Raw genomic sequence first — 25,486 nt, 5'->3', positions numbered from 1 at the left:
TCCCTGATAGACTCTTTCTTACTCTCGCCAGTTGCCAAACCATGAAGAAAAGAGGTGGGTCAATTGAGTAGCATATGTAGCATCCTGATTTGTTAGTAGTCCTCTTATGAGGACGTAGGAATCGTGGCCTTTTGACTCTGTGTCCATTCTCAAAGCAGCCTTCTGTGTAAACTAGTTGCTGTTTAGTGTTACAGTGGTACCTCAGGTTAATTACCTAATTCGTTCCGGAGGTCCGTTCTTAACCTGAAACTGTTCTTAACCTGAAGCACCACTTTAGCTAATGGGGCGTCCTGCTGCTGCCGCACCGCTGGAGCACAATTTCTGTTCTCATCCTGAAGCAAAGTTCTTAACCCGAGGTACTATTTCTGGGTTAGCGGAGTCTGTAACCTGAAGCATATGTAACCTGAAGTATATGTAACCCGAGGTACCACTGTATACAGGATGATGAAAAGAAGACAAAAGAATTATATCAATAAGGATGCTGTGTCATTGAAAATCATATTATAGCTTGAATATGGAGATTCAGGATTTTCATGAAGTCTCCGCATATTGGCTCCAAATGGATGGCTGGACCGCTTCTGTGACTGAAGCAATCTTAACTATGGTTTGTTGGAACCACCCACCTTCATACCCCATGGTTTGAAGTTGGCTTGCTTCAACAAACCATATGAACTATGGTTTGTCTGGCTTTGGACTTCACAACAAGCTGTGGTTAAGCAAAAATGGAAGCATCGGCTTCCAAACTGGTCCTTGCAGCTGCACGTAAAGCCTAGGGCTCACTGCTGCTCATTCTGTTAACCCTCAGCCATGGTTTAGCGTGTGAACAAAATGAGCAATTCCACTGTTTCAACCTACTTTAAGTTCTTTTATGGAGGAAACTTACCCATTCCTGCGTGTATTTTTATTTTCAGTCTTATTTTGCTTATTTTGCTTCCCTGCCATACAATTACAAATATTTGTAGCTTGTTTCATCTGTGTGCTTGGACCCCATGATAAATTTCCTTACAATCTGAAGAAACACTCTGCGTTTGGGTGTTATTTCAGAAAGTAGCTTTAATAGAAAGCTGATAAAACGACAGATGATAGAGTAATTCGTAGTTGTTTTGCTGGAGCCATTCCTACCCATTGGCCAAGAAGCCTGGGAAAAGGAGCATATATCAGCTGAAGTCTGGATTTCTTAGCTTGGTTGTTGGTTTAGAATTCTAAGCAGCTGCCAAGAAGATAAGGACTTGAGACAGCTCCAGGGTATTCTTTAAAAAGGAAAGTGATCCCACACACTGGTTAAAAATAAACCTTTGTCTCATTTTCATGATTCTTTTGCTCTCCCCACCCCCAAGTGATAGATGTCTTCTAGCAGTATAATTATTCATGTTTGAAAATAGGTGGGAAAATGCTTTGCAAATTTTGTGTACAAGCTAATTTTGCACCTATTCTAAAAACCAGATTCTGCCTCTCTGAGCTCAAGTAAATTAATAAGCTGCTTTGGGAACAAAATTGGTGCAAGCAGTCTCAGGATCAGATCACAGTCACATGCCAGGCAGATGTCTAGCTTTTATTTACTTAATTCCTCACCCTGCAACAGCTTATGTACATGAAGTTAAAATTGCAATAAAACAGATTAAAACAGAAGCATTAGCACTGAAAGGAGTCTGCAAAATAAAAACAAACAAGCAAACAAAGGCAATTTACAGAGGATGAAAAAGTCAGGGGAAATAAAATAAAAAATCATTTTCCTGGCACTGAAGTAACATCAAGGTTGGTGCCTAGTAAGCTCATCTGGGGAAGACATTCCACAGTTGATGGTCCCACCAGCAAATAGTCATCCTCCATACCTCAAATGGTGGCATCTGAAGAAAGCTTGTTCATGGTGGATCTTTCTGAAAGATTGTTAGGATGATGCTACGAAATTATTGCATTGAAGCAACTGCCTATTGAATCTTACTAGAAACAGTAGAGGAAGCTTCTGGTCCTCTCTGAGGCTACAGAAGCTCTAGTGGCCTTTTGGTGTATTGTTGGCACACATGCAGTGCGCACTAGCCTCTGCTGGGTGGATGATTTAAGCAAGGCTAAGCCACAGCCCTGCCTTCTGCTCCCCTTTTCTCGTAAGGATTCCTTCCCTTGTGTGACTGAGGCAGAGAACAGCACTTTTGCCTCCAGTGGTATGTGTTTGGAGGCAATTCATTGGCAGACTCTTGTTTTAAGGAGGACTAAGATTTAAAAAAGCACTATGAGGGGTTTGCTAAGACATAGATAATTTAGGGATTATGGGCTGTGCCAAGATAAATGGATGTTATGTCTAAACTTGATACAACTCAGACACGTCATAATAACTCCAGTGTATTTCTCTACTTAAACTGCATAAATAGAGCAGGTTTGAAAGTAAGGCAGCTTCCCTATTAATTTCATATCTGCATTATTTCTAGGTCTCTCTATTGCTTTCTCCTTCCTCTCCCAGCAAATCTGTTACCTTACCATTCTAGATTTCTGTTTAAATGTTGTTCTTCCTGTATATTTCATCTCTGTTCTACTAAAATGGTTCAGTACTATGTTGTTTAGCCAGTGTTAGCAACCAAGGCAAGACAAATTTCTCTTGCTCCCTAAACATATTTGTATTTATCTATATGCTGCTTTCTTTACATGGCCCTCTCTCTGAGACACTTGTAATAACTAGCATCTCTTCAAGTTCTGCATCCTGTATATATGTGTGTGTGTCTCACACACACAAATATATACATAACGAGAGAGAGAGAGAGAGATTTTCAAAATAGCTTTATTCTTAGATCAGTCAAATAGACAGGTGACCACCAGGAAACCTCCAGTATCAATTTCATTTTTTACTATACTATTTTAAAAAATTGATAGATATACCATAATTCATGATGATAGAAATAGGCAAATATAACATTTTGTTGTTTTCTTAACATTTGAGGCAAATGAGACACAATTGCTACAAAGATCACTTAATCACAAATGCACCTCCTTAAAACTTGGAAGAGTTTCATTCCCTTACTTAGTGCATCTAAATTCCAGTGTTTCCACTTTGGATGAATTATGTTGTAAAGTTTCAAGGCTTCACAGGTATCTTTAACTTATTACACCACCTGCAATGAGTCTTGAAAGGAATACAGGACTTTGACTGATTTTGTGGAGCAGGAGTTTTTAAAATTAAAATCTTTGATGTGCTTCCAAATCCCCTTGCTGTGAATCATGTTATCTTTAATCTACCAACTAAATTATCTTTTCTTTAATACAAAGTGAAGCTTTATCCAAAATTAAATTGAGCATGTCTTTTTCATGGGAATGCCAAAACAAATTACACAATTTGAACAAATACTAACAATTGCATACACTTAATGAAAATTAGAGAGTAGCCTCTTAAATCCTAACATGCTATGTAAGAGTCAACAGAATTCTGCAGCTTGTTTTTCCATTGGTAGGTATGTAAAGCAGCCTTGACAGGCTGATTGGGCAATTTGTTTTGAGCAAAGCATATATAAAAAAATACACCTCTGCAATCTCCAGTCAACAAATGCAAGATCCATTTGTGGTAGCATAACATATCCTGCAGCCCTGGCTGCCTCTGCAGCTGAAAGATAGATTATCTCACTTCCTTCTGGAAAACAGGTTTTGCATGATGATAGCAGTCACCTGTTATGTGACCACAGTCATACTGTACCTCTGAGATTATCATTTGCTCCACTGAATACCAGTCCCTAGTTATCTCACTGTTATCCTCTAGAAAACAATTCTATCTAACGTCATAGGTAAATACCAGGGTAATTATTTAGATTGCAATCTGAGAATGTGCCAGTTAGAATTGATTTCTGAGTTATTAATAGTAATGATATTTGTGTTTTGGTTTTAATATACCTTTAATTTGTTGAAAAGTCATCGACCAACCTAGAACCTAAACACCTTTTATTCCAGATAGTTTAGATTAGCAGTTTGCCTAATGGATGAAAAAATAATAATAATCACAATCTAATAGGATCCATATGGAAATGTGTAGTTGAAGAGAGATCTGTGGCCAGCCACACCTTCGCTACACAATGTGCAGTAATGTGCCCAGCTTACAAGGAAATAAAAGGCAGCAGTCAGAAGAATCCATACAGCTAGGCCACTTTTACTGAAAGCACTTTTTAGGAGCAGTGAGCTCTTTCCAGAAGGTGTCCGTAGTGGTGGCTTACACAAGTTATCATGAAACAAACACTGCATCTGTACACCAGCCCCTCACTGGCAATTCAGTCTAGCCATTTCCCCAGAAGAGGTTAAGGAGGAACATGTTCTACTGTGGCAATACAATAGCAAGAACTTTTTTGCTTTCCCTTCCCAAAACCTGTAAACTGGAGGAATGAACATTCAAAGTCTTAAGTGTGGTGGCAACAGTTACGGTACCTTTACAATAAAGGTAAAGGTCGGGTCACAATCCCAGGGGATGGTTGAGGTGGAAACTTCATCCTCTTTGCAAAGGATGCAAAATAGCCAAAGCAATGAATCATTGTGATTCCCTGTCTCTCTAGATGCCTAGAGAGAACATGTGTGCATGCAAGAGTGCTGACAGTTGATGTCTGTTAACGGCTTGCCAGACTGAGTATAGTATAAGGATTCTGAGTCTACAGTACTTGGGTAGAAAGAATTTCAACCACCGTCACAGCCCTTAGATAACCCGCAACTGCTAGTATTTTCCTTTCTACACAAGTATTAAAGGTATATAAGCTTAATCATCTATCAATTGATAGGTGCCAAGTCTTAAAATATTTTTTTCTATATCTGGATGGAGCTCACAGAACACATTCTGTTCATCTCAGATATACACCTATTGCATGTGCTTAGAAGTATCCTGTTATTATACAATATTGTGCAGACATGATGCCACACGCCCAAGCACAGCACAGTGTAGATGGCACAGTCAGAAATCAAAACTACTAAGAAAGTGAATCAAATTCTAGCTCAATTCATCTTTATGCCTTTTAAAACAGATAAAATTCATGGCAATCTACAGAATGCAGATAAAATCATGCACTTGTATTATATCAGTAAGGAATTAAACATAGCGTGCACCTAATCAAATCTAATAACTTTGTGACATGTTGTTATAACATTAAAGGACAGGCTTATCCTAATTAGTTATAATCTATCTGAACAGTGAATGGATCTTTGTATGATGTATCTGTAGTACAGCTGTTCTGCCCTCATTTTATTTGCTGATCAATAAGAGTGTGAGGCACGGTGACAATATAGGAAGCTGCCTTATACCTCTCAGAATTGTCTGATTGGCATCCATAACATGTGTTCTACCACTGAATTATAATTCCTCCATTTGTACCTGCAGCTGAATATCCACAGAATAACTAAAATCATTATTGGTTTGCACTTTTAGCCATTCCTTGATGAAAATATTTTGCCCACAAACTACCCAACTCCATTTCTTAGATCTTGGAAATTTGATTGCCAGTTTAGATATTACAAACTAATCAGAAATGTATTTATCTAATCAGAAATACGTATTGTTGAGTTCAGTGAGATTTACTTCCTGGTTAATATGCTTAGAGTTATAGCCGTAGACATTACCAGATTATTAGAGAACACAAGGTATGTTTTGAAATGTTATTTTAGCACACTTGAGTGTCTTCCATTTGTTATACAGCAGTGTGTCAGATGCCTATCTGTAACTTCATTCTGTAGTGCTTCAATAACATTTCAAGACTAGGCAGCCATAAAGGTACTTTCCACCTGATTGTCTTGATCCCTATGTCTTGGTCAGCTGATGACTTCATTTGATAGTGCTGGGGCATAGACGGCTTGAGCAGCAGCATATAACAAAGTTATGGATGACATCTGAAATGAGGATTCACTGAAATTCCACACGCAATTATTTTCACAATTTGTTTTGCAATTGTCACCAGTAGAGATCATAGTCAGAGAGATAGAATCAAAGATATTAGTCCCAGTGCCTTCAGAACTAATTCATTAAAGGATTGAGAAGGATTATCTGCATAAACAGTATCATTGGAGAAGATTATTGTAACAAGGCTGTGACTGAAAATAACATCTGTTTCAGAGTGTGAATTGAATGTGGATGTGAACTTTATAACTTTGTTAATGTTTCTTGTCACAAACATGGTCTATAAATTGGATATTTCAGCTGTCTGAAAACTTGTGCTTGGTAAATTGGTATGTAAATGGGATGGCAATTCAAAATATCAGTATTATATATCACTGTGCAGGCCTGCTGTGTGGTGGTTTTCTTTCAAACTGGTAGCAGATGGGGTCATGCACATCTGATTATTGGAAAGAGATTTCTAAAGGCCCAGTCTTATAAATTAACTCTTTAATATCATAGGGCCTATATGATTCCAATCTGCCCCCCCCCCCCACTATTTCAGAGATACTGTGCTGGTGATTGTTCACCCAATGTTGTGTGCTACTGCACAGGGGTTCAGAATAGGGTTGTGGGATTAACAACTGCCCCATATGTTCACTCCTCTTTCAGCCCAGCACCCCTGGAAGGCTAGCACAACATTGTGTTTGCCACCATCAATAGAAAGGGCAAAAAAAGCACACATACAAAAAACCCCTAACAATTAATTGCTACCTGTAGCAACACATACTCTAGTGCTTATGCAGCTAAAAGATCTTTGCTTTGATCCTAATGCTTGTGCAGTTACAGAATCTTATTATGATGGGTCTATGTATATATATTCCTATGAATAATATTACGTAATAAGGAGACAGACATAAATATTACAAAGGTTGCTCACTATAGAGGGTGATCACAGCACATTCTTCAGATGTGCTGCCTGCTCATCTTCACGGCTTGAAGTGACAGGCAAGCATTCTGACAAATCAAATGTTGTTCAGTCCATTCCCTCCTTTTCCACCACCGTCTCAACCTGCTTCAACTCCACCTGGAGAAAATTAAGAAAGCATCCTGCAACTGGGTGCCTGAGATGGAAAGCCACCAGCTAGGAGCTCTCCTAAGAAGGATTAGGTAGAAAAGGCAGCAGCAAGTGAATAAATGAGAGGGGAGAGTGGACAGAGACTTGTATGCCTGCCTTCTCCCTTGGAGAAAGTTATTGGAACTTGGAGAAAGTTATTGGAACTGTTGTAGAAAATTTGCCCATACTGGGTTTCTGCTCAACAATCTTCTAAAGTTTACATCTAATAAAATACTAAGACTTTACATGCATATGTACATCCATGAATCTTTGTGAATACCAGCTATTAATATGTAAGCATACCCATGTGGTCGTTTTAACACTGGAATAACTTCACTTCGGACCTGCAGGATTCTGGAAATATGCAGAGTTTCAAAATAGGTGCCAGAGGATACAGACTGAATCAGTGCAAACAGCATCTGTGAAAGGGCTTGGGAGTCTGACAATCCCAGCAGTCTTCATTTCCAGGAAGCTCCTTCTTCCTCGTTTGCAAGCCAGAAAGTAGATTCCCTTTATTCCTAGGCTGCTCATCTACGGCCTATATTAGGAGAAGCTAGCAGGTGCTCAAAATGAGCAAAGGATGACAGATGCCTAACGTCATAGGTTCTGAGAATTGTATGGAACAGGAAGAGACCAGGAATATTCACAAGCTTTCTGAATAGAATCATTTGATCACAAAATTTATCAAACCACGCATAAGCAGAAAAATTGTAACACTCTCCCACCAGGGAGAAATCTTACTTCAAAACATTTTTTTGTTAGTGGCAGTTAATGTGTGGCAGGATATTTTTCATTATTGCCCACTAGTCAAATGAGCTGTAATCCAGCAGGGCAGCTGGCGGTGGAGAAAAATCAGCTTTCTTTGTAACAGACTTGATTCCCCACCACCGCCCGTGTTACCATGGCTTTCAAACAGGGATGGTTTACGAGACGTAAACTTTCCAAGCCTTTGACAAAGTTCAAAACTGTAAGAGAGGGGCCCTTCTTTGTGAAAGGCTAAGGCATGGGTAGGCAAACTAAGGCCCGGGGGCTGGATGCGGCCCAACTGCCTTCTTAATCCGGCTCACAGACGGTCTGGGAATCAGTGTGTTTTTACATGAGTATAAGGTGTACTTTTACTTAAAATGCATCCCCCAAAAAAATATAGTCCGGCCCCCCACAAGGTCTGAGGGACAGTGGATTGGCCCCCTGCTGAAAAAGTTTGCTGACCCCTGGGTCAGCAAAGCTAAGGCTTTTGCTTTGCAGAATAATTTGGAGTGAACTGTTCAGTTACACAAAGCTCAAATGCATCTCAAGTGATACAAATTTGTTGGCTCATCGTACACAATGCATTTGGTCTGGCAGGGAGCTTGCATGTTTAATTTGCTCTCACACTCAAGTGCCTCAAGTTTTTTTGCCTGCGTTAATGATATGCTAGCTGGTCAGCCTTACAGTTGGCTCAGGGAGGGTTTTGAATGCAGTTTGCTGCATCAGCAAAACATTGTACTTTATACTTGAGGAAAATCTGCCCCAGTCTACAGTTGATGGAATGAATATTTATTCGTGTTGTTAGTTGCAGACCTTGCCTGTGCCATTACAGTATTTTTTAAAAAATAGCATATGCAGACATCTTGTTCACAACTACAATACAGAGAATTTAGGGATAGGTAAACTCTCTCTCCCTGGCACATAGTGATGAAATCATCACTGTGATCAGGGCCAGGAATCTGAGGCCCTCCTATATCCTTCAGGGGGGGCTGGATTAACCATTAAGCATATGCTTAGGGCGGGGGGGGGGCACAGAAATTTTCCATTCCCAGGTTTTTAACACCAATGGCCACAAATTTCTCAGCTGAGCATTCATTTTCTCAGTTGAAGTATATTTTTAAAAATCCCAGCAGAAAAACTGTGCAACAAGGCAGGCTGGATGCCTTATCTCTACTAAGTATAGAAGCAGATATGTTACCTAAGATTAGTTTTGAGGATCTGATCAAAGACTTTGCAGTTAGAAAAAGGAAGAGAATTTTTTTCAAACGAAGTGGAATTATACAAAAAATAAACCCATATTTTTCAATACGCCAGTGGTGGGTGAGACTTCCCTTCCCTTTCCATAATGCTTCATGGTATTGATTCATGATATCAAGTCTTCCTGAACTAGACAAGAGATAGGGATGAAAGAAGAGAATGGTACCTGGACTCTTTTAGATGACTATACCACTGCAACATCCATTCACACAGGACTCATTGCCATAAGTTAGCACGAAACAGGTTTTCTTTCTTTTTTGTAACCAAGACTGATGTTTTGAATTCCTCATCATAATATTGAAATTTTGCATGTGCAATATACTCTATTTTGTCTGCCCACTTCCCTTAAGGCTGCCCCTGCATCAATCCCTACAGGCCTGGTTGTGGACCATGGACCAAATTCTGTGTCAGTCATGATCATTGCATGACCTTGCAGAGCTCTTGGAAGACAGCTCTCTCATTGTCAATTCTTCTGCCTGCGTATTTGAACAAGAGTTGAATGTCCTACCTAAATCAACATGGCATTATCTATAATCTGCCATCATTGTGTGACATGTGTAAAGTCACAACCTGCCATTGACAAATAGTAGTAAAAACTGAAACTATTTTATTTGCCTCTTCTCCAGAACATCTGCATGGCTCTGCAGTTAGCCTGTGTCTACTGCAGACCTTCACCCAGCCTCTGTAATCTGGCATTTTGATAAATGGAGTTTATGGTCTCGTGATCTGGCATTTTTTATAAGGGAAAAGACAGACATATATCAATGTGTATTAAGTCATGGATTCTTATCCGTTTGTTTTGCCCAGTTCAGAATTTCCAAGTCTACTCACTGGAGATTGTGAATGTACTAGCTGACTTTATCCGCCCCTTTCAATCCACTTCACACATTGGCACTTCTGCATAGTGGTTTGTGTGTGTAGATGCCAACTACCGTATTGACCCGTATATAAGCCTCACCTGCAAATAAGCTGCACCTTTACAATTCGGGGGGAGGGGAGAGAAGAAAAGACAATATCCGAATATAAGACACTCCCATAAAACTGGGTTACAAGTTGAAAATCGCTGCGGGTTGGTAGAACTGTAACTCCGAGCCAATTTAAGCCTTTGATCTTGCAAGCCCGCAAAAGTTGCCATACAATCACTAAAATTGCAAATTGCTACTCAGTTGCTACAGTTCCACAGGCACTCACACCCGTAAATGGCAAATGATCAGTCTCAAGCTCGCAAATCCTCAATAAAACGTGTGTTGTTTTTTTGGTTCCATTTTAACGTATGTCTGTTTCAGCAGCAATATCGTAAAAGCCCATTTTTGTAAGGTCGCAAATTTAAGCTGCATTTTAACTTTTCACGGTCAGAATTGGGGGGGGGGGGAGTGTGGCTTATATTACTTGTCCGCTAGAAGAATTGGATATGTTGATTGCGTGGTTGAGCCCTATGCCCATATGTCCTCCATAGGCAAAGACCAGTTGGTGCAGTCACAATCTGTGCCACACCTCTAAATACATACACTTTGAGTTCCTGCACGGGACTCTAGATTACACACATCCAGTTATCTTCTTTCTTCACTCATTCCTTTTCTACCCACTAGTCTGCTAATTATCAGTTCAAGCACACACAATACATTATACAGTATGTCATGGATACCATATAGTAATCTATATTGTACTGTGTTGATGGTGGTGAAGATCTGACACTGATTGGCTGACCTGATCTGAATGCTCATAGAATAAATTTGTCAGGCTAATTCTGTATTTGTAGTACAGCATTTTATAGTACAGCTGTAGTACAGTGTGAAGAAAAAGTGGTCAGTTTGCTTGGGATTGAAACCTCTCATAGGTCCTAATGATGGAAGATGCTTTGTGAACCAGTTTGAGGACTAGAAAAAGGGGAAAGGAGGTGGGGGAGTGAAGGGATGGGGAGCCCAGTAGGAAAGTGGCAGATAGAGAAATGAAGGTTGGAAAGAAAAAACAGAGAAAAGAGGGGGGGAGGGAAGGGCCAGAGGAAACGGGGAGGAGAAGCAAGAAGGGCCAGGTATTATTATTTATACCCCGCCCATCTGGCTGGGCTTCCCCAGCCACTCTGGGCGGCTTCCAAAAGAATATTAAAATACATCAAACATTAAAAGCTTCCCTAAAGAAGGTTGGCAGTTTGAATCCCCGCAACAGGGTGAGCTCCTGTTGCTTGGTCTCTGCTCCTGCCAACCTAGCAGTTTGAAAGCACGTCAAAGTGCAAGTAGATAAATAGGTACCGCTCTGGCGGGAAGGTTAACGGCGTTTCCGTGCACTGCTCTGGTTCACCGGAAGTGGCTTAGTCATGCTGGCCACATGACCCGGAAGCTGTACGCCAGCTTCCTCGGCCAATAAAGCGAGATGAGTGCCGCAACCCCAGAGTCGGCCATGACTGAACCTAATAGTCAGGGGTCCCTTACCTTTATGCTCAGGCTCAAGCAAGACTATATAATCTATATATGTAGAGGTTGGGAGACTGGTTGAGGGACAGGCTATCTAGCCAGTGAGACCAGGAAAGCAGTCAGCTGAAAAGCAGGGACCAGCTGGAACAGTTGATGGTGGAGAGAAGGAGCTAAAAAGAAGGAGGCATGAAAGGAAATGGAGCAAAACTTCACTTGGGACCGAGGACAGGAAGGGACAGGATAGGAAGTCCTGCCAATGGACAGGAAGTGGACAAGTAAGAGAACTTTGGAAGGCTGTGAAGAAGGAGCAGATGAGCCAAAGGATAATAGGATTGTTCAGTATAGTACTCCTGGGATTTCCCTGCCAGAAGGGCAGCACCTTTAGGAGATGAATAGGAGGGGAATTTTGTCAGTGGAGATTCTACTATTGCTCTAGCATTGTGACCTGGCAAGCCTAAGTGAGCAGTAAGGGCACCTAAGAAAGGGTTTAGGTGTGAGCCTGTGAATTTCACTGTGAATAAGTCAATCAATTCATTGGCTGCAGACTTTCAGCATTAGTTTTCTATTTTAATTCAAAACATTTTTTAAAAATGGTAATGATGGGCATTTTTATATAATCCATTTAATGGGAGCAAGGATTTAGCATGGCACACTGTTCCATATAGTCATTCAGCTGGCACCTTAGGAATTCGCTGTAAGGACTTTGAAGTGCACCCTTATCTGCATTTAATCACACTGTAAGCTTCAGGAACTCAGAAGCTCTTTAAAGAATTTCACATCTGTCTGTGGAAGACAAAGAAAAAGAGAACTGAAAAATAGTGCTTTCTTAGTGTTGAATGTTTAGCTGCATCAACAGCGTACCTGGAGACTCTGGAGGGATCTCTAACGAGAGAGAAGCATTTAAAGATTGGGGGGGGGGAGCATCTCTGAAGACTTGGAAGATCCACATGACTTGAGAGTCAGCTCTAGCCGGGCAGTGAGTTGAGTGGCCATCTGCCCAAGCAGCTATTTAATTGCCATGTCATATGACCATGACAGAGGCTGGGTGGCCATGTGTCAGGAATTCTTTAGCCGTGATTTCTGCATGGCAGGGATTGGAATAGATGGCCCTTGAGGTCCCTTCCAACTCTATGATTCTGTAGTTCTGTTAATTTAAAATGCAGCAATAAAAACAGATTAAAATGAGTTACAGTCCCAATAATAGGGTGGGCCCATATAGATATAGATATAGATATAGATATAGATATAGATATAGATATAGATATAGATATAGATATAGATATAGATATAGATATAGATATATGTGTCAAAGTTCAGGGCAAAGAGGTGCATCTTCAGCTACGCATATACAAACAAAGTTGTATAGAGTTTATCATTCGGGACTTTGGGTGTTTCCTTTGAACTAATAATAAAGAAGAACCTGGAAAACAGAAGCCCTAGGTTTTCTTAGCGAAAGGAAATGGTGAAGTGCTTCCCTAGGTCTGTAAAGCCCTTGGCTCATTCAGTGGAAAGTGTCATTATGGGTGTGCATTCTTTATACTCGAAAACAAGCATGCACAAAGCCCCGTCTCTTTAATGAACATGGAGGGGGAGGGGAGCCAATGAGACACTTCAAAGGAGGAAAGTGTTTGTGCTCAGGATTCATTTATACCTTTGGTGATCAGCAGGAATGTGTCCTCCTGTTGAAATACGTGGTGGGTTCCCTGCTCTTTTGCCTGTCTGCTTTCAAATATTCTTAACACTCTTTCCCCTTCTCCCCACTACCCCGAAGCTGAGGTAGGGCACCTTACTGAATGCAAGCCTTGATGCCTCCTAATTTTCAGTTGCCTCTAATTGACTCCTCCAATCCTCACAGGCTACAAACCCACACTTAAAGGCATAAAAGCTTGCCTGGTGTTCACCGGCTTCTTCCCCTCAGGTTGCAAATGCGCCCTTTTCAGTTCCTGCGGCTTTATTTGTTTCCCGTTTGTTTAATTTTTCACCCAGGTTTGGCTCTGATAGCTGTGCTGAGTTGAAAACGTGTCCGTAGCAAAGCAGTTAATGAGATTTCTGACCACTGAACCAGTGAAGTATCGCCTGAGAATCCGAATCTCCCCAACCCCCAGTTTCATACATCAGTCTTTTGGGCTCAGACCAGTAGGTTAATGAAAGGGTTTTCTGAATCTGGCGATCTGCCTAATGAGACTGAACATGTTTGAACTAAAAGTGCACCCTCGGCTTCCAGCAACACTCCTGCAGACTGCATTACTGGTTCCTCTGTTTTCTACTAATTGCTGCAAGGGGGAAAAATATGGACTACTGTGAACATGATACTTTTTAATCGCAGCTACTTCTGCTGCTCTTTCCCCCATCTGGCTGCACAACTGTATGAAAAGAAAATAGTCATTTAGCTTTTCAAAAGTCAGTAGGAAACAGGTTTTCTTTAACCTTTAACCATTCAAAACAGTGAATGAATGATTTACTACTCATTAGTGAGCCCCTAAAATTTGGCATGACTTACAAAAATGTGTGACTTTTTTTTTTAAAAAAAAGTTTTGCTCGTTGTTTGTCTTTATTGGTTATATCTGCTTGACTGAGGGTGGTTTGGTTTAACAGTGACAACAAGAACAACTAGCATCAGAAATCCCTGTTCAGACATAACACCAAACCATGAGATCCTGCAAAGTTCAGGCTCTCCCACTCTTCCCCATCGTGTTTGTTCTTGTTTTTCCTAAACTACAGCTACCCTTATGAGTCTGGGGCTTGTTCTGGCTCATCTGAACTGGACCTGTAGTTATGGACACAGTCAGCTTAATCACATTGAACTCAACGAGAATTAAGCAGCTTAATAGTGTGCACAATTAGAGCCAAACTTGCTAACTTCATTTTACACTATATGTGCTTATTATATCTGAGTGTCTAGGCCTGTGTGGATTTGTAAGTAGTGTAATCAGTAAAACGTTCATATTATGCCATTTCTTTGGAAAACTAGGCCAGCTTGTTCCAGATATGATATTTGTTTCATCTAATTTTCAAGGGCATTCCTCTGTGTTTTCGTATCTTTGTTTTTGTGTGCTTTCCCCCCCCCAGTGCAACCTATTTTTGGTGTAATCTTTGCGTTCCAAAAGAACAGTCTTGAAGATACTTGCCTGCTTGGCTGTCTTAGGAAAGCCATTAGGATTTCCAAGCATTTCAGTAGCTTCTGGACTTCAGTCAGTGGATAAGATATGAGCTCTTACAATGAAGAACAGTTTAGAAGTGTTTTTAATAAACAAGTAAATAATCAGATAGCTAAGGTTTACTTTTACTTTTACTGTAGACATGATTTGATGCCCTTAGACTTATGTTTAGATTGAAATAGGTACACTTGTTTTACATTAAATTGATCCCACAGCAATTAACTGTCTCTGCTTCTCTTCTGCTGTTGTTTTAAACCACCAGTTTTCCCTTGGCTGTGTTCCTCCCATGCCAGGACATTGGTAGAATTCTCTCCCCAGGGAAGTTCGCCTGACGCCTTCATTAGACACCTTTAGGCGCCAGGCAAAAACATTCCTTTTTATCCAGGCCTTTGGTTGACTTGATCAACATCCCATACCCTTTTAAAATGTGGCTCTTTTGGGGGGGGGGGTATTATTGGGTTATTGCTTTTATTTTTATTTTATATACAGTGATCTCTTTATGTGAGTCGCCCTAAAACCTCCGAGTATAGGGCGGTATATAAATTATCATCATCATCATTTATGCCCTGCTTTGTTGTTGTTGTCGTTGTTGTTGTCTTTAGTGTATGTAAACTTAGCCATGTTTTTTAATCTGCTCTTAACCGTTTTGAAGATTTGCTTTTAACTTTTTTATATGTTGCAGGCTAAAATATTTATGATTAAACAAAAACTAATTTTCCCCATATGCATCAAGAACACACCCTGCTTCTTCATTGGGGCTCAAATGAGTATAGACAACAACCATTTTGCCACAAGGGGTTACATTCCTGACCCCCACGCGTGTCGGTGGAGCATGCATAAGCCCGTTATGGCCCTGCCCCCATTAAGCCCCCTTTTCTGGCTAATTCTGGGTTGTAGTGATATACGCATGCATGTTTACACACGTATTGAACGTGCCCATAACAGTTGTCGCCTGTATCCATATTAGCTGTATATGCAGAAGGCAGGTCTTCCTTGCAGGACTGAGGCATACATCTCTAGATAATTTAGGTGAAGACATTTTTATTTTCCCAGGCCTTTTCAATCCATAACTTCTATATTTTTGTGCTTTTTAAATTCTTGCATTAATTTATTTTTCCTTTGCTGTTTTTAACCTTTGCTGTTTTTAATGTTGATTTTATGATGCTTGTGTTTACGGTGGCTTTGAGGTCATTGTTGTTTTGTGCTGATTTTTATGTAGTTATATATACTGCTTTTATTCCCCCTCACCCCAATTGTATTTTGTATTTTTAATAAGTTTGTAAACCGTCCAGAGGACTTAGTGGATGGATGGCCTAGAAATGTAATGAATAAATAAATAATTGCTAAATAAATAAAGATTAACTGCTCAATCCTTATGGGTGTATTAACTGTTGTTGTAGCAACAGTTGCTGTGGAACTGAACAGATAGAAAGGCAGAAGTCTAGTTATATGCATCTGTATATGCTCCTCAGTTACCACCTTGCCCTATATTACAAGCATAAGGAAACTGGCTGTGTGAGTCTCTTCGTGAGCCAATACAGGGCTGAATTTTTTGACTTAGCTAAATGTCCCAAGTGTAAAAGACAGGATTATAAATACCCATGTGTGATTGAAAACTTCCTGAACAAGATAAAAAGAAAACTCCCTGCCTTTTCTGTTTTCGAGTCAAGATGGAAAACAGAAGCATTGCCAGTTTGGTGGATTTCAGTCTGACTAACAAACTCAGTTCACTTATAGTAGATTCTTGATCCAATCAAATAGCCACTTAAGTATCTGTGAATGATACAGATGGCATTGTAGTAAACACTGTACAGATGAGATCTGGAGATTAAAGGATAATACAATGTACACAGTGGCCACATCTCCTGGATTTTAAAGATCCTCATTTGCAAAATGTTCACAACATGAGATTAGTGTCTGTGTTTATCAGGGCATATAGATGTATTTTCCCCCTTTTAAATAAAGCCAGGACCCTGGAATATAATCATTTGTTTGTGCGCGAGGGAAGGGGGGGCATTCTTAGAGCTGGTCCACATGCTAAAGTTTGGAGTACAAGTGATTTGGGTCCCATTCTCATGGTCCTCTCACCTCTTGGCAGCCACAGCTTTGAATTACTGCATCCTACCTAAAGGCTGTGCTGCCATGTGGTGAGACGGCCAAGAACAAGCTGACAGAAATAGACTCAGGAGCACTCCCAAAGTACACACCTGTTCATTCTGGCAGAGAGCAACCTGTTCAGAACAGGCATTTCACCCAGTTCCAAGACCTGAGAGAACTGCTCATCCACATTTCCTCCATCTTGTCAGGATCCAGTTTTAGCCTTTTGGCTCTTATCCAGTCCATAACTGCATCAGGGTACCAGCTGCAGTCTTAGAGCTAAATGTCATCAGCATACCAGTGACACTGCTCTCCAAATATCCTCAGAAACACTCACAGCAGTTTCATGTAGACATTAGATAATATTGGGGATGAGATGGCTCTCTGTGGCCCTCCACAATGTCCAACTCCCATCAAACCAAGCCAGCTCATCCTGCCAAAACCTCAGTTTCTCGCTTATAGTGTCAGAGGAGTATATCAGTTCACATGCGCAAATTAGGCAGGTTTGCATTAAAATGTGAACTGAGCAAATTTCTGCCCCATTCCTATTCACAGGTAAGTATGTACAGACTTCTGACTTGAAAAGGACAGAAAAGAAATCCTCACTAAAGCTGGTTGGAAGTTATCCTCACAAAGGGCAGGGGTGCCTTGGCATTCTCTTTAACCTGTCAACATAAGAAGAGCTTACTGGATCACGGCAGAGACCCAGGGGAGGCCTGCCAGAAGAACCAGTGCTTCCCAGTAACAGGCATTCAGAGGCATTCTGCCGTCTAACAGCAGTCACAGAGCTACAGCAACCATCCTGTGTTATTCAGAGCTAAGACATAGTAATATTGTAAGATATGGTAATATATTCTTATATGGATTTAATGGAAGAAGAGTGTTTGTGAGCCCGCAAAGGAGCCACTGGATTGGATGTGTAGAGGAGGGTAGGGTAAGCACAGCAGCCGAAGGACTTCTGGCCACACAGAAACCGATAGGAACTGATTCCATCTGACTGGAAACAGCCCCTGTCTGCTTCCTCCAGATTCTGCCCACAGACTGCCACCTGACTGTTGCTGCTGTTAAGTAATGGAATGAAACAAAAAGAAAAGAAAAGAAATTGAGCCACCTCAAGGCAATTATTAGTAATTAAGCCTCTTTTTTATTATTCCTGCCCACCTCTTTCTTCTCATACATCAACAGTATGTGACCTTTGAATCTATTTTCATATGAACAGTATGCAGGAAAGCAGCAAGATCACGTTTTCAATGCCACAAGCACAGACTTTGTTAAATAGCTCCCATTAACAATAATAGTAGTCATGCTGGTAAATTTGGCTGTGCAACGCTGAGCATTTACCCCTGAATGCAAAACTGCGGCATAATTTCCAGCTAATGAAAGATGGCTTTCAGGTAACATGGGGCTTAATAGGGTCAGCCCGGGAGAGTGAACACTTTTTTGCAAAAGAATTTGAAAGCCATCAGATCCAGGCTCTTTGAAATGGGGGGAAGAGTGTAAAATTATACAGTTGACATGCTTCACCTCCACCGCTGACCAAGGCATGCAAGCATAGAAGCATCCTTTTATTTAAAGTGCCCTCAGTACAAAGCTCACACTACATTTTGTAATTTGCATGTGCTTTGCATCGTTTGAAAACTCTGGGTATTTTATAAATCTTTGGTCTCTCATTTTAAAATAGATGGAATGTAAAGGTAAAGGTACCCCTGCCCGTACGGGCCAGTCTTGACAGACTCTAGGGTTGTGCGCCCATCTCACTCAAAGAGGCCGAGGGCCAGTGCTGTCCGAAGACACTTCCGGGTCACGTGGCCAGCGTGACATCACTGCTCTGGCGAGCCAGAGCCGCACACGGAAACACCGTTTACCTTCCCGCTAGTAAGCGGTCCCTATTTATCTACTTGCATCCAAGAGTGCTTTCGAACTGCTAGGTTGGCAGGCGCTGGGACCGAGCAGCAGGAGCGCACCCCGCCGCGGGGATTCGAACCGCCGACCTTTCGATCGGCAAGCCCTAGGCGCTGAGGCTTTAGCCCACAGCGCCACCAACGTCCCAGATGGAATGTAGGGGTGATCTTTTTCCAGTTGCTGCTTCCATTTACTGTACAGTCAAACCTCGGTTCCCAAACACCTCCATTTTGGAATATTTTGGCTCCCGAACACCGAAAACCTGGAAATAACTGCTCCTGTTTTCAAATGATTTTCAGAAGCCGAACGTGCTACATGGCTTCCGTTTTGAGTTTCCCTATTGTACTGAGGCTTCTGTTTTCAGTTTTTCGGTTGTCGAACATTTCAGAATGGTCTTCCAGAACAGATTACGTTCAACAACCGAGGTTTGACTGTATTAAAAAGAAGAAGAAGGCAATTTAACCACTCATTCAACAGTTAGAATATCCATATATTTTGCACTCAGGCAGGAGTCGACCAGCCAACCCAAAATGTCTCAGATATGCAGCATGATGTGAGAGGGAAATGTCCTGCAATCTCCAGCTCATGGAGCTGAGGCTGGATATGGGAGTAGAAAACAAACTGTCGTCCCCAACAGTTCAGAGCTGGAGCAGGAAGCAGAGTCCCGTTCTACCACCGTACCTGGTGTGTGAAGGGTTCTGCAGGGCAAAATGGACTCAAGGCTCTCTCTAAAACTGAAACCTTTGCCTTCTGTTCCAGCCCAAAGCTGGAATGGGAAGCAGAGGCACAGCAGATCAAGGTTTATCTAGCTGGGAGTTGCAGCTGAGAGCTGCAAGCTTATTACACCTCTTCCTTTGTTTTCGCTCAGTGCAGTCAGAAGGGCCAAAACAAATCCTGTGGTTCAGCAAAACATTGACGCTGGAGAAGAGGTGATGTTCATTTTCTCTCCTCTTCAGCTCCAGGTACCTTTCTGCTCATGTCAGTCTCCAGAGCCTGCTCCCACCCCCACTTTAGCAGGGAGAGGGCAGCGAGATAATCAAAACCTGCCCTTAGGCAGAGGCAAAACTAGGCTTTATTTCACCTGGGATAAAGACCCACTTTGGCACACACACACACCATGTATGCAGTTGCATACATGCACACACAGGCTGGGAGCCTCAATAGCGCCCCCTCTGGAGGTTTCGTCTGGGGCAAAAAAAACCAGCTAGCCTCCGCCTGCCCATAGCTATGGCACTGACTCAGGTATCTGTAACCTGTGTGGAAAGTAGTGTGAGAACTCACTTTCAGGGTACAGTGGTACCTCGGGTGATGTACTTAATTCATTCCGGAGGTCTGTTCTTAACCTGAAATTGTTCTTAACCTGAAGCACCACTTTAGCTAATCGCCAGAGCATGATTTCTGTTCTCATCCTGAAGCAAAGTTCTTACCCCAAGGTACTATTTCTGGGTTAGCGGAGCCTGTAACCTGAAGCGTATGTAACCTGAGGTACCACTGTACAGTACTAATATGAAGGCACAGAACAGCACAATGTCCTAATGAATTAATACACAGGTAAAGAAAATTTTGCTCTAGGAACCATTTGTAGGAGAATAATTCTCTTTCTTTGCAGTGTCTCCCAGATTGTTTCAGGGACAGCCAAATAAGAAGCAATACAATGTGAGTTTGAATCAGGACTGGCTTCTGGCAAGAAGAAACGTGGTATCCCAGAACTCTAAATGAGTAAAGGAAGAGCTAGAAAACAAGAAGGGATAGTGTGGCAGTGGGGACTGATGAGCCCCTGGGCTAGGGGTATAAAACATGGGTAGCAACAGCAGCAGTGCTGGAATTAGACTTATTGTTGAGGTAGGTTGACATGAAATATGGCGGTCCTTGGGGAACCCAGATCCCAAGCTATGAAAGAAGTTTAATGTGTAATTGACCTAAGGACGTCAAACTGGGCTTGGAAGGAAACTTAGGCAAATCTGGCCAAACTAGTGAAATATGTTTCTAGTAGCAAGCTGTACACTCAAAATCTTGGATGTTGTGTTTAGACTGACTTTTGAACTATCTTCAAGAACCTCATCATATCCAACATATTACAGCAGCTTAAACAGGTTTCCAGAGAACACACCACTTATTTCCAGGAAAGATTGCAGCTACCACAAGAGCCTAAGCTGATAGAAAGCACCCTATGCCAGCAAGGACACCTTTAGCTCAACCGAATATAAAAGAAACCCTCATTCTGTTTGCTCCAAAGTAGGAACCCTGGTAAACTCTACATTAAGATTGTGAGCATCACAGACATAACTACTGTTTCGTGTCTAAATGCCAACATCTGTGAGGGGAAAACATCCTTTATATACCCAGTAGAACTTTGATGCTAGCTTTGGTGTTCATGTGACAATATTAAGGTGAAATATGAAATTCCTCGCATTTTTGGTGCTGACCTTGCACACGTTACTACATCTACTGCTCTCTGAATGTGGAAAATGTTGTCACAAACTGCAGATGAGGATGTGGAACTGCTTGTAGCCTGTACTGCATGCGAGGCTGACATGATTGAACGGTCTGTCACCCGCCCACCCGGCCGGCCGGCCTGCCTGCCTGCCACACATGCTCATAGTAATATCCTGTACTGCAAATAGATGTCAGGAAAAAGAATTGTTTTCTTCTTGACGTCTAGTTTCTATGTGCAGTTTTGTTTTGTTTTATGTGGACGAACTTTCCAGCAGTTGAGGCCCTCACCTGCAGTATGATTTGTTGCTGTGCAGGCATAGAGATTTATCTCATCTTCTGTTTGTGAGAACTAGGCCTTACTGTCACCTGATAGATGTCAAGCCCTTTGTGTGAAGAGCTGCCAAATGATGTGGTCACCGTAAACACAGGAGGAAATGGAAAACACTGGGATGGTCTGCTATCAGGAAACAGCTTTTGAGAAATTTCTGAAAATTACAAATTCTGTGGTGATCCTTTCGGAGCGGCTTATCCCTAAATATGACAGTTTTAGTCTTTTGCCTTTCGTCAAGATCATATACAACATTGATTATCTGTGCAATATGTTTACTTATTGTCAGGATTAAAATGAATTGGGTTGTAATTCAAGCAGTACTTATTTTCTTGCTCTGTATGCATTAATTATTGCAGCAGTAAATACTATTTCAGGTTAATATTAGCTAATGCCTGTTAATTTGAGTGACTCCAGTGTCTTCAACAGCAACAGGACTTTACATGCGAGATTATGAACAATATCCTGAAACTCTAGCACACCTGCTAGGAAATGAGTCCCGCTGACTATAGAATCATAGAATTGCAGAATTGGAAGAGACCCTGAGGGTCATTTAGTCCAACCCCCTGCAATGCATGAATAACCCAGTATATTGGGATTTACTTCTGGGTAGACGTGGATATGATAGCACTTAAAATTCTCTTGCATTCTTAGCGGTGAGAGTAGAAGCCAGGCTTTACTAAAAGGGTTTTTCTAACATTCTCAGTCCCGTGGCGAATGTGATTTAAATATTTTGCTGTAGCTTCATGTACAGGAACGTGCGTCTCTCCATTCCATGACCAGATAGTGTGTTGATCTGGAACTTGGCCAGTTGTGGGGATTCCTTGTTATCAATCATTTACTGAACATTTATAATAATGGTGCAGTATTACATTTCCTGCAGTTCCTGTTATGTCCTTGAGCCTCAGTGGCATTTTCTCCCAAGGAAGCAAGCAAATTTGGGATTGGTAAACCAGTCATTGAGATTATACTTCCTTTCTGTTGAACTGCCCTTCCATGCCACCAGCAATCGTCTTAACTTCTCTGTAGGGCTGACTATAGCAGTTTTACAGCAACATTGGTGAGCTCAAGAGACAACTTATTGGTAGACCCAATTGGGCTTTTTGGTTTGGGATGTTGTCCACAATCAAGGAGACAGTAATTAAGAATTTTATTGGAAATCTTCCTCCTCTTCTCCCAAGCATAATTCCAGGCTGTTAGCTAGGAGGTAGCTGAATTATAGTCAGGGGGGGGGGGGACAAATTTCATTTTTAAAACAGCTTAAACATTTTGCTTTGGCAGAGCTGTTTTGGAAAAAGTATCTAATTGCTTATGCTGGTCATTTTATCTCTCCCAAAAGTATTTGGGAAATTATTGCATTAATAACTTTTCCCCCTTGCATTAAATGTTTGCAGGCTTGCTGACAGTTCCTTTCTCACTGTTGTTGTTGTTATCTGTTTGGTTCGGAAGCCCAACATAGGAAGATTAGGTATTCCTCATGGACCTTCAGGGGAGAAGGTGGCAGTCGTAACAGTGGATGATTGCGATACTACAGTCGCTGTTCGTTTCGGAAGTTTTATTGGAAACTACTCGTGTGCTGCTCAGGGAACGCAGACAGGCTCCAAAAAGTAAGACGCTTTTTAAAAATGTTATTGTTCACAAATGATATAAACCACTTATCTTGAAAGACCTTCTCCTTATCTCTTAGGTGTGCTTAAGATGGGTCACTGTCATATGTGAGTGACTGTGTTAAGAAATATTTTTTAACTAGATGTTTTCTTCTAAGTAAATTTGAGATTGGAGATAATTATTTTAGATGCAGTCTCTCCTTTTGGCCAGACAACTGTTGTTATCATGGTTTATTACGTACCTAAAAAGCACTGTATGGTATAAAATAATAGAATCTAAAAGAAAATACACGGGTGGGTGGACAGAACGTAGCCCTGCAGGCTTACAATCTAAAATTTCAATCCTTATCACGAGCAGCCTTGCAAGCCAAATTCAGTATTATATGATTGACAGGTGGGTGGCCCCTGCCCACCACTCAAAAGCCATTGTGGGGGGATTTTCTGATACCTGATTTCTAAACGTCTTTGGATTTCTGATTTCCTAAGGTCTTTGGATCTAACTGGCCCTTTGCTCCTTGGAGGAGTTCCAAACTTGCCTGAAGATTTTCCTGTGCACAACAGACAGTTTGTTGGATGTATGAGGAACCTCTCCATTGACAGCAAGCCGATTGACATGGCCAGTTTTATAGCCAACAATGGCACTCTTGCAGGTATAAACTTGATATTGCAGGGACGAAAACAGAACAAATGTGGTTTTGTTTCATTGAAAAGAAATATCCCAGTAGGTGGGTGGGTTTGGGAGCGTCAAGCAGCTAACCCACCCTCACCGCCCAGCCTTGGCGTCAGGCCCCTCCCCTATGTGCTGCCCTCTCCCTCTGCTTGCTGGTGAGTACCGGCACTTGTTGGATGATAACTCCCTTCATTCCTGACCATTGGCTATGCTGACTGGGACTGACGGGAACTGGAGTCCAACAATGTCTGAAGGGTCACATTTACCCCACTTACCCTGCAGAGTAAGTGACAAGAACTGGATTTCAACGACTTTTGTTGCAATACAGTTTCAGTAATCTGAGAAGGAAGAGTCTGTATCCTGGGTAGACCCCCTGCACTGAAAAGAAGGGGAGGTCATGTCATGCCGCGAATTATTTAATGCACTCGCTGATGGTGATATTGCATCTTTGAGTTCCTTAACTTCCAAGAGTCACAATCCAGACAAACGTTTGGGTGCCCGCAAGGGCTTGTGTGCAAGCTGCAGAGCTTCCAGCGGCAGTTTGCTTTGTGCGCAAATAAACTGCTTTTTAAAAACTCCCCAGAAGTTTCAAAATTGTCCAGCAGTGCTACAGTTAGGGGTAAGGAAGCTGCACAGTATCTGCATAACTCATAGCAGCAGCCCCCCCCCCCCCGCCCGGATTACTGTGTATAGTTGCAGCCATTCAGAAAGCTAACAATGAGATTAATCGTAGCTTGTTATTAGCATGGGGGTTGGTAGAATGCTAAACAAGTGGAGAGCTAAACTGATTCTTTTGGAATACTAGGCTGTTTAGCGCAGAAGAATTACTGCACCACCAACTGGTGTCAGAATGGAGGCACCTGTGTGAACAAATGGAATACCTACGCCTGTGAGTGTCCCCTGCAGTATGGAGGGAAGAACTGTGAGCAAGGTGAGCAATTTGTCCGTTTTCCCTTTAATATGTAAAACATCCCATAATATATGAACAAACATGAATTGCTACAGGGCAGCTTCTGGGCCCTCAGCCTTGTATTTTGGCCCATTAGGTGCTTTCATAGCATCCATGACTGGTGGCCAGCCAACCTCTGCTTAAAAACCTCCAAGGAAGGAGAGTCCACAAATGCATAAAATAGGGTGGGTAGTGTGTGTGGTTCTGTTATATTGTCCTAGCGTAAGCAAAACTGTGTACAACCACACCTTTTTTTTCAAACTTAGGAAAAAGGATCTAGAGCTTTGTTGCAATAATCTTTTTTTTAAAAAAAGAACATTAAACCACAAGTTTCCTCCTGTAAAACTAATGAACTCAAAAATACATTTTGATGGCGTGTTAATATCTAATCACGATTTGAGTCAGAACCTATTTGACTCATGTTAAGTAGCAGGTTATTAGTCCCCTTTTGCGTTACGTTCCCATAAAATGCACTTGGAGCAGAGACATAGCTCTGTATTCCTGTGTAAACCAATTTTCCTGCCCCCCACAAAAAAATCTCCTTAGAAAAACATTGGATTCATTTTATTGTCAGGAGGCCCCAGATCAATTACTTATTTCCCGTAATGTATCTGTGGGGAGAAATATGCATAAGGGGAAATAAGTAATGTCAATAAAAGGGAACTCTTAGCAATTTATGACCAAGGTGAAGCAAACATTGGAAGTGTGCGGGGGGGGGGGGGGGGACGATGTCTGCTGAATGCCAAATACTTTGGAGAACCACGTGTATTTATAAGAGGGCTGTCAAATATATAGGCCCTGGGATGTTCATGACACACCAACCATGTGTTTTAGTCTACCAGGTCTTTTATAAAAACACACACACCTTTTTGAGGCTCACCTGGGGCCATGAAAATGAAGTTTATTAACCATCTGGTAGGCCATGGTACATAAGATGGCATGTCTACTACAGCCTAGAGAGTAGAGCTTGACAGACCCATATTGCT

The 25,486-nt window shown here is 41.6% G+C and overlaps 1 protein-coding gene across 3 annotated transcripts in view; it reads left to right on the top strand.

The window, feature by feature from the left end:
- The window catches only part of CELSR1 (cadherin EGF LAG seven-pass G-type receptor 1), a 156,921-nt gene that overhangs the window by 89,199 nt on the left and 42,236 nt on the right, over nucleotides 1–25,486 (top strand). For all 3 annotated transcript variants that reach the window (XM_083399204.1, XM_083399203.1, XM_083399205.1), the window contains exons 6-8: nucleotides 22,724–22,881; nucleotides 23,368–23,531; nucleotides 24,357–24,482. In XM_083399204.1, the coding sequence (XP_083255330.1) occupies nucleotides 22,724–22,881; nucleotides 23,368–23,531; nucleotides 24,357–24,482 (448 nt within the window). The remainder of the gene's footprint in view (nucleotides 1–22,723; nucleotides 22,882–23,367; nucleotides 23,532–24,356; nucleotides 24,483–25,486) is intronic.

The sequence above is a fragment of the Podarcis tiliguerta genome, assembly GCF_965153285.1.
Source record: "Podarcis tiliguerta genome assembly, chromosome: 10".
Lineage (NCBI taxonomy): Eukaryota > Metazoa > Chordata > Lepidosauria > Squamata > Lacertidae > Podarcis > Podarcis tiliguerta.
The sequence above is the reverse complement of the archived record's forward strand: the minus strand, read 5'-3'. Positions and strand labels throughout refer to the sequence as shown.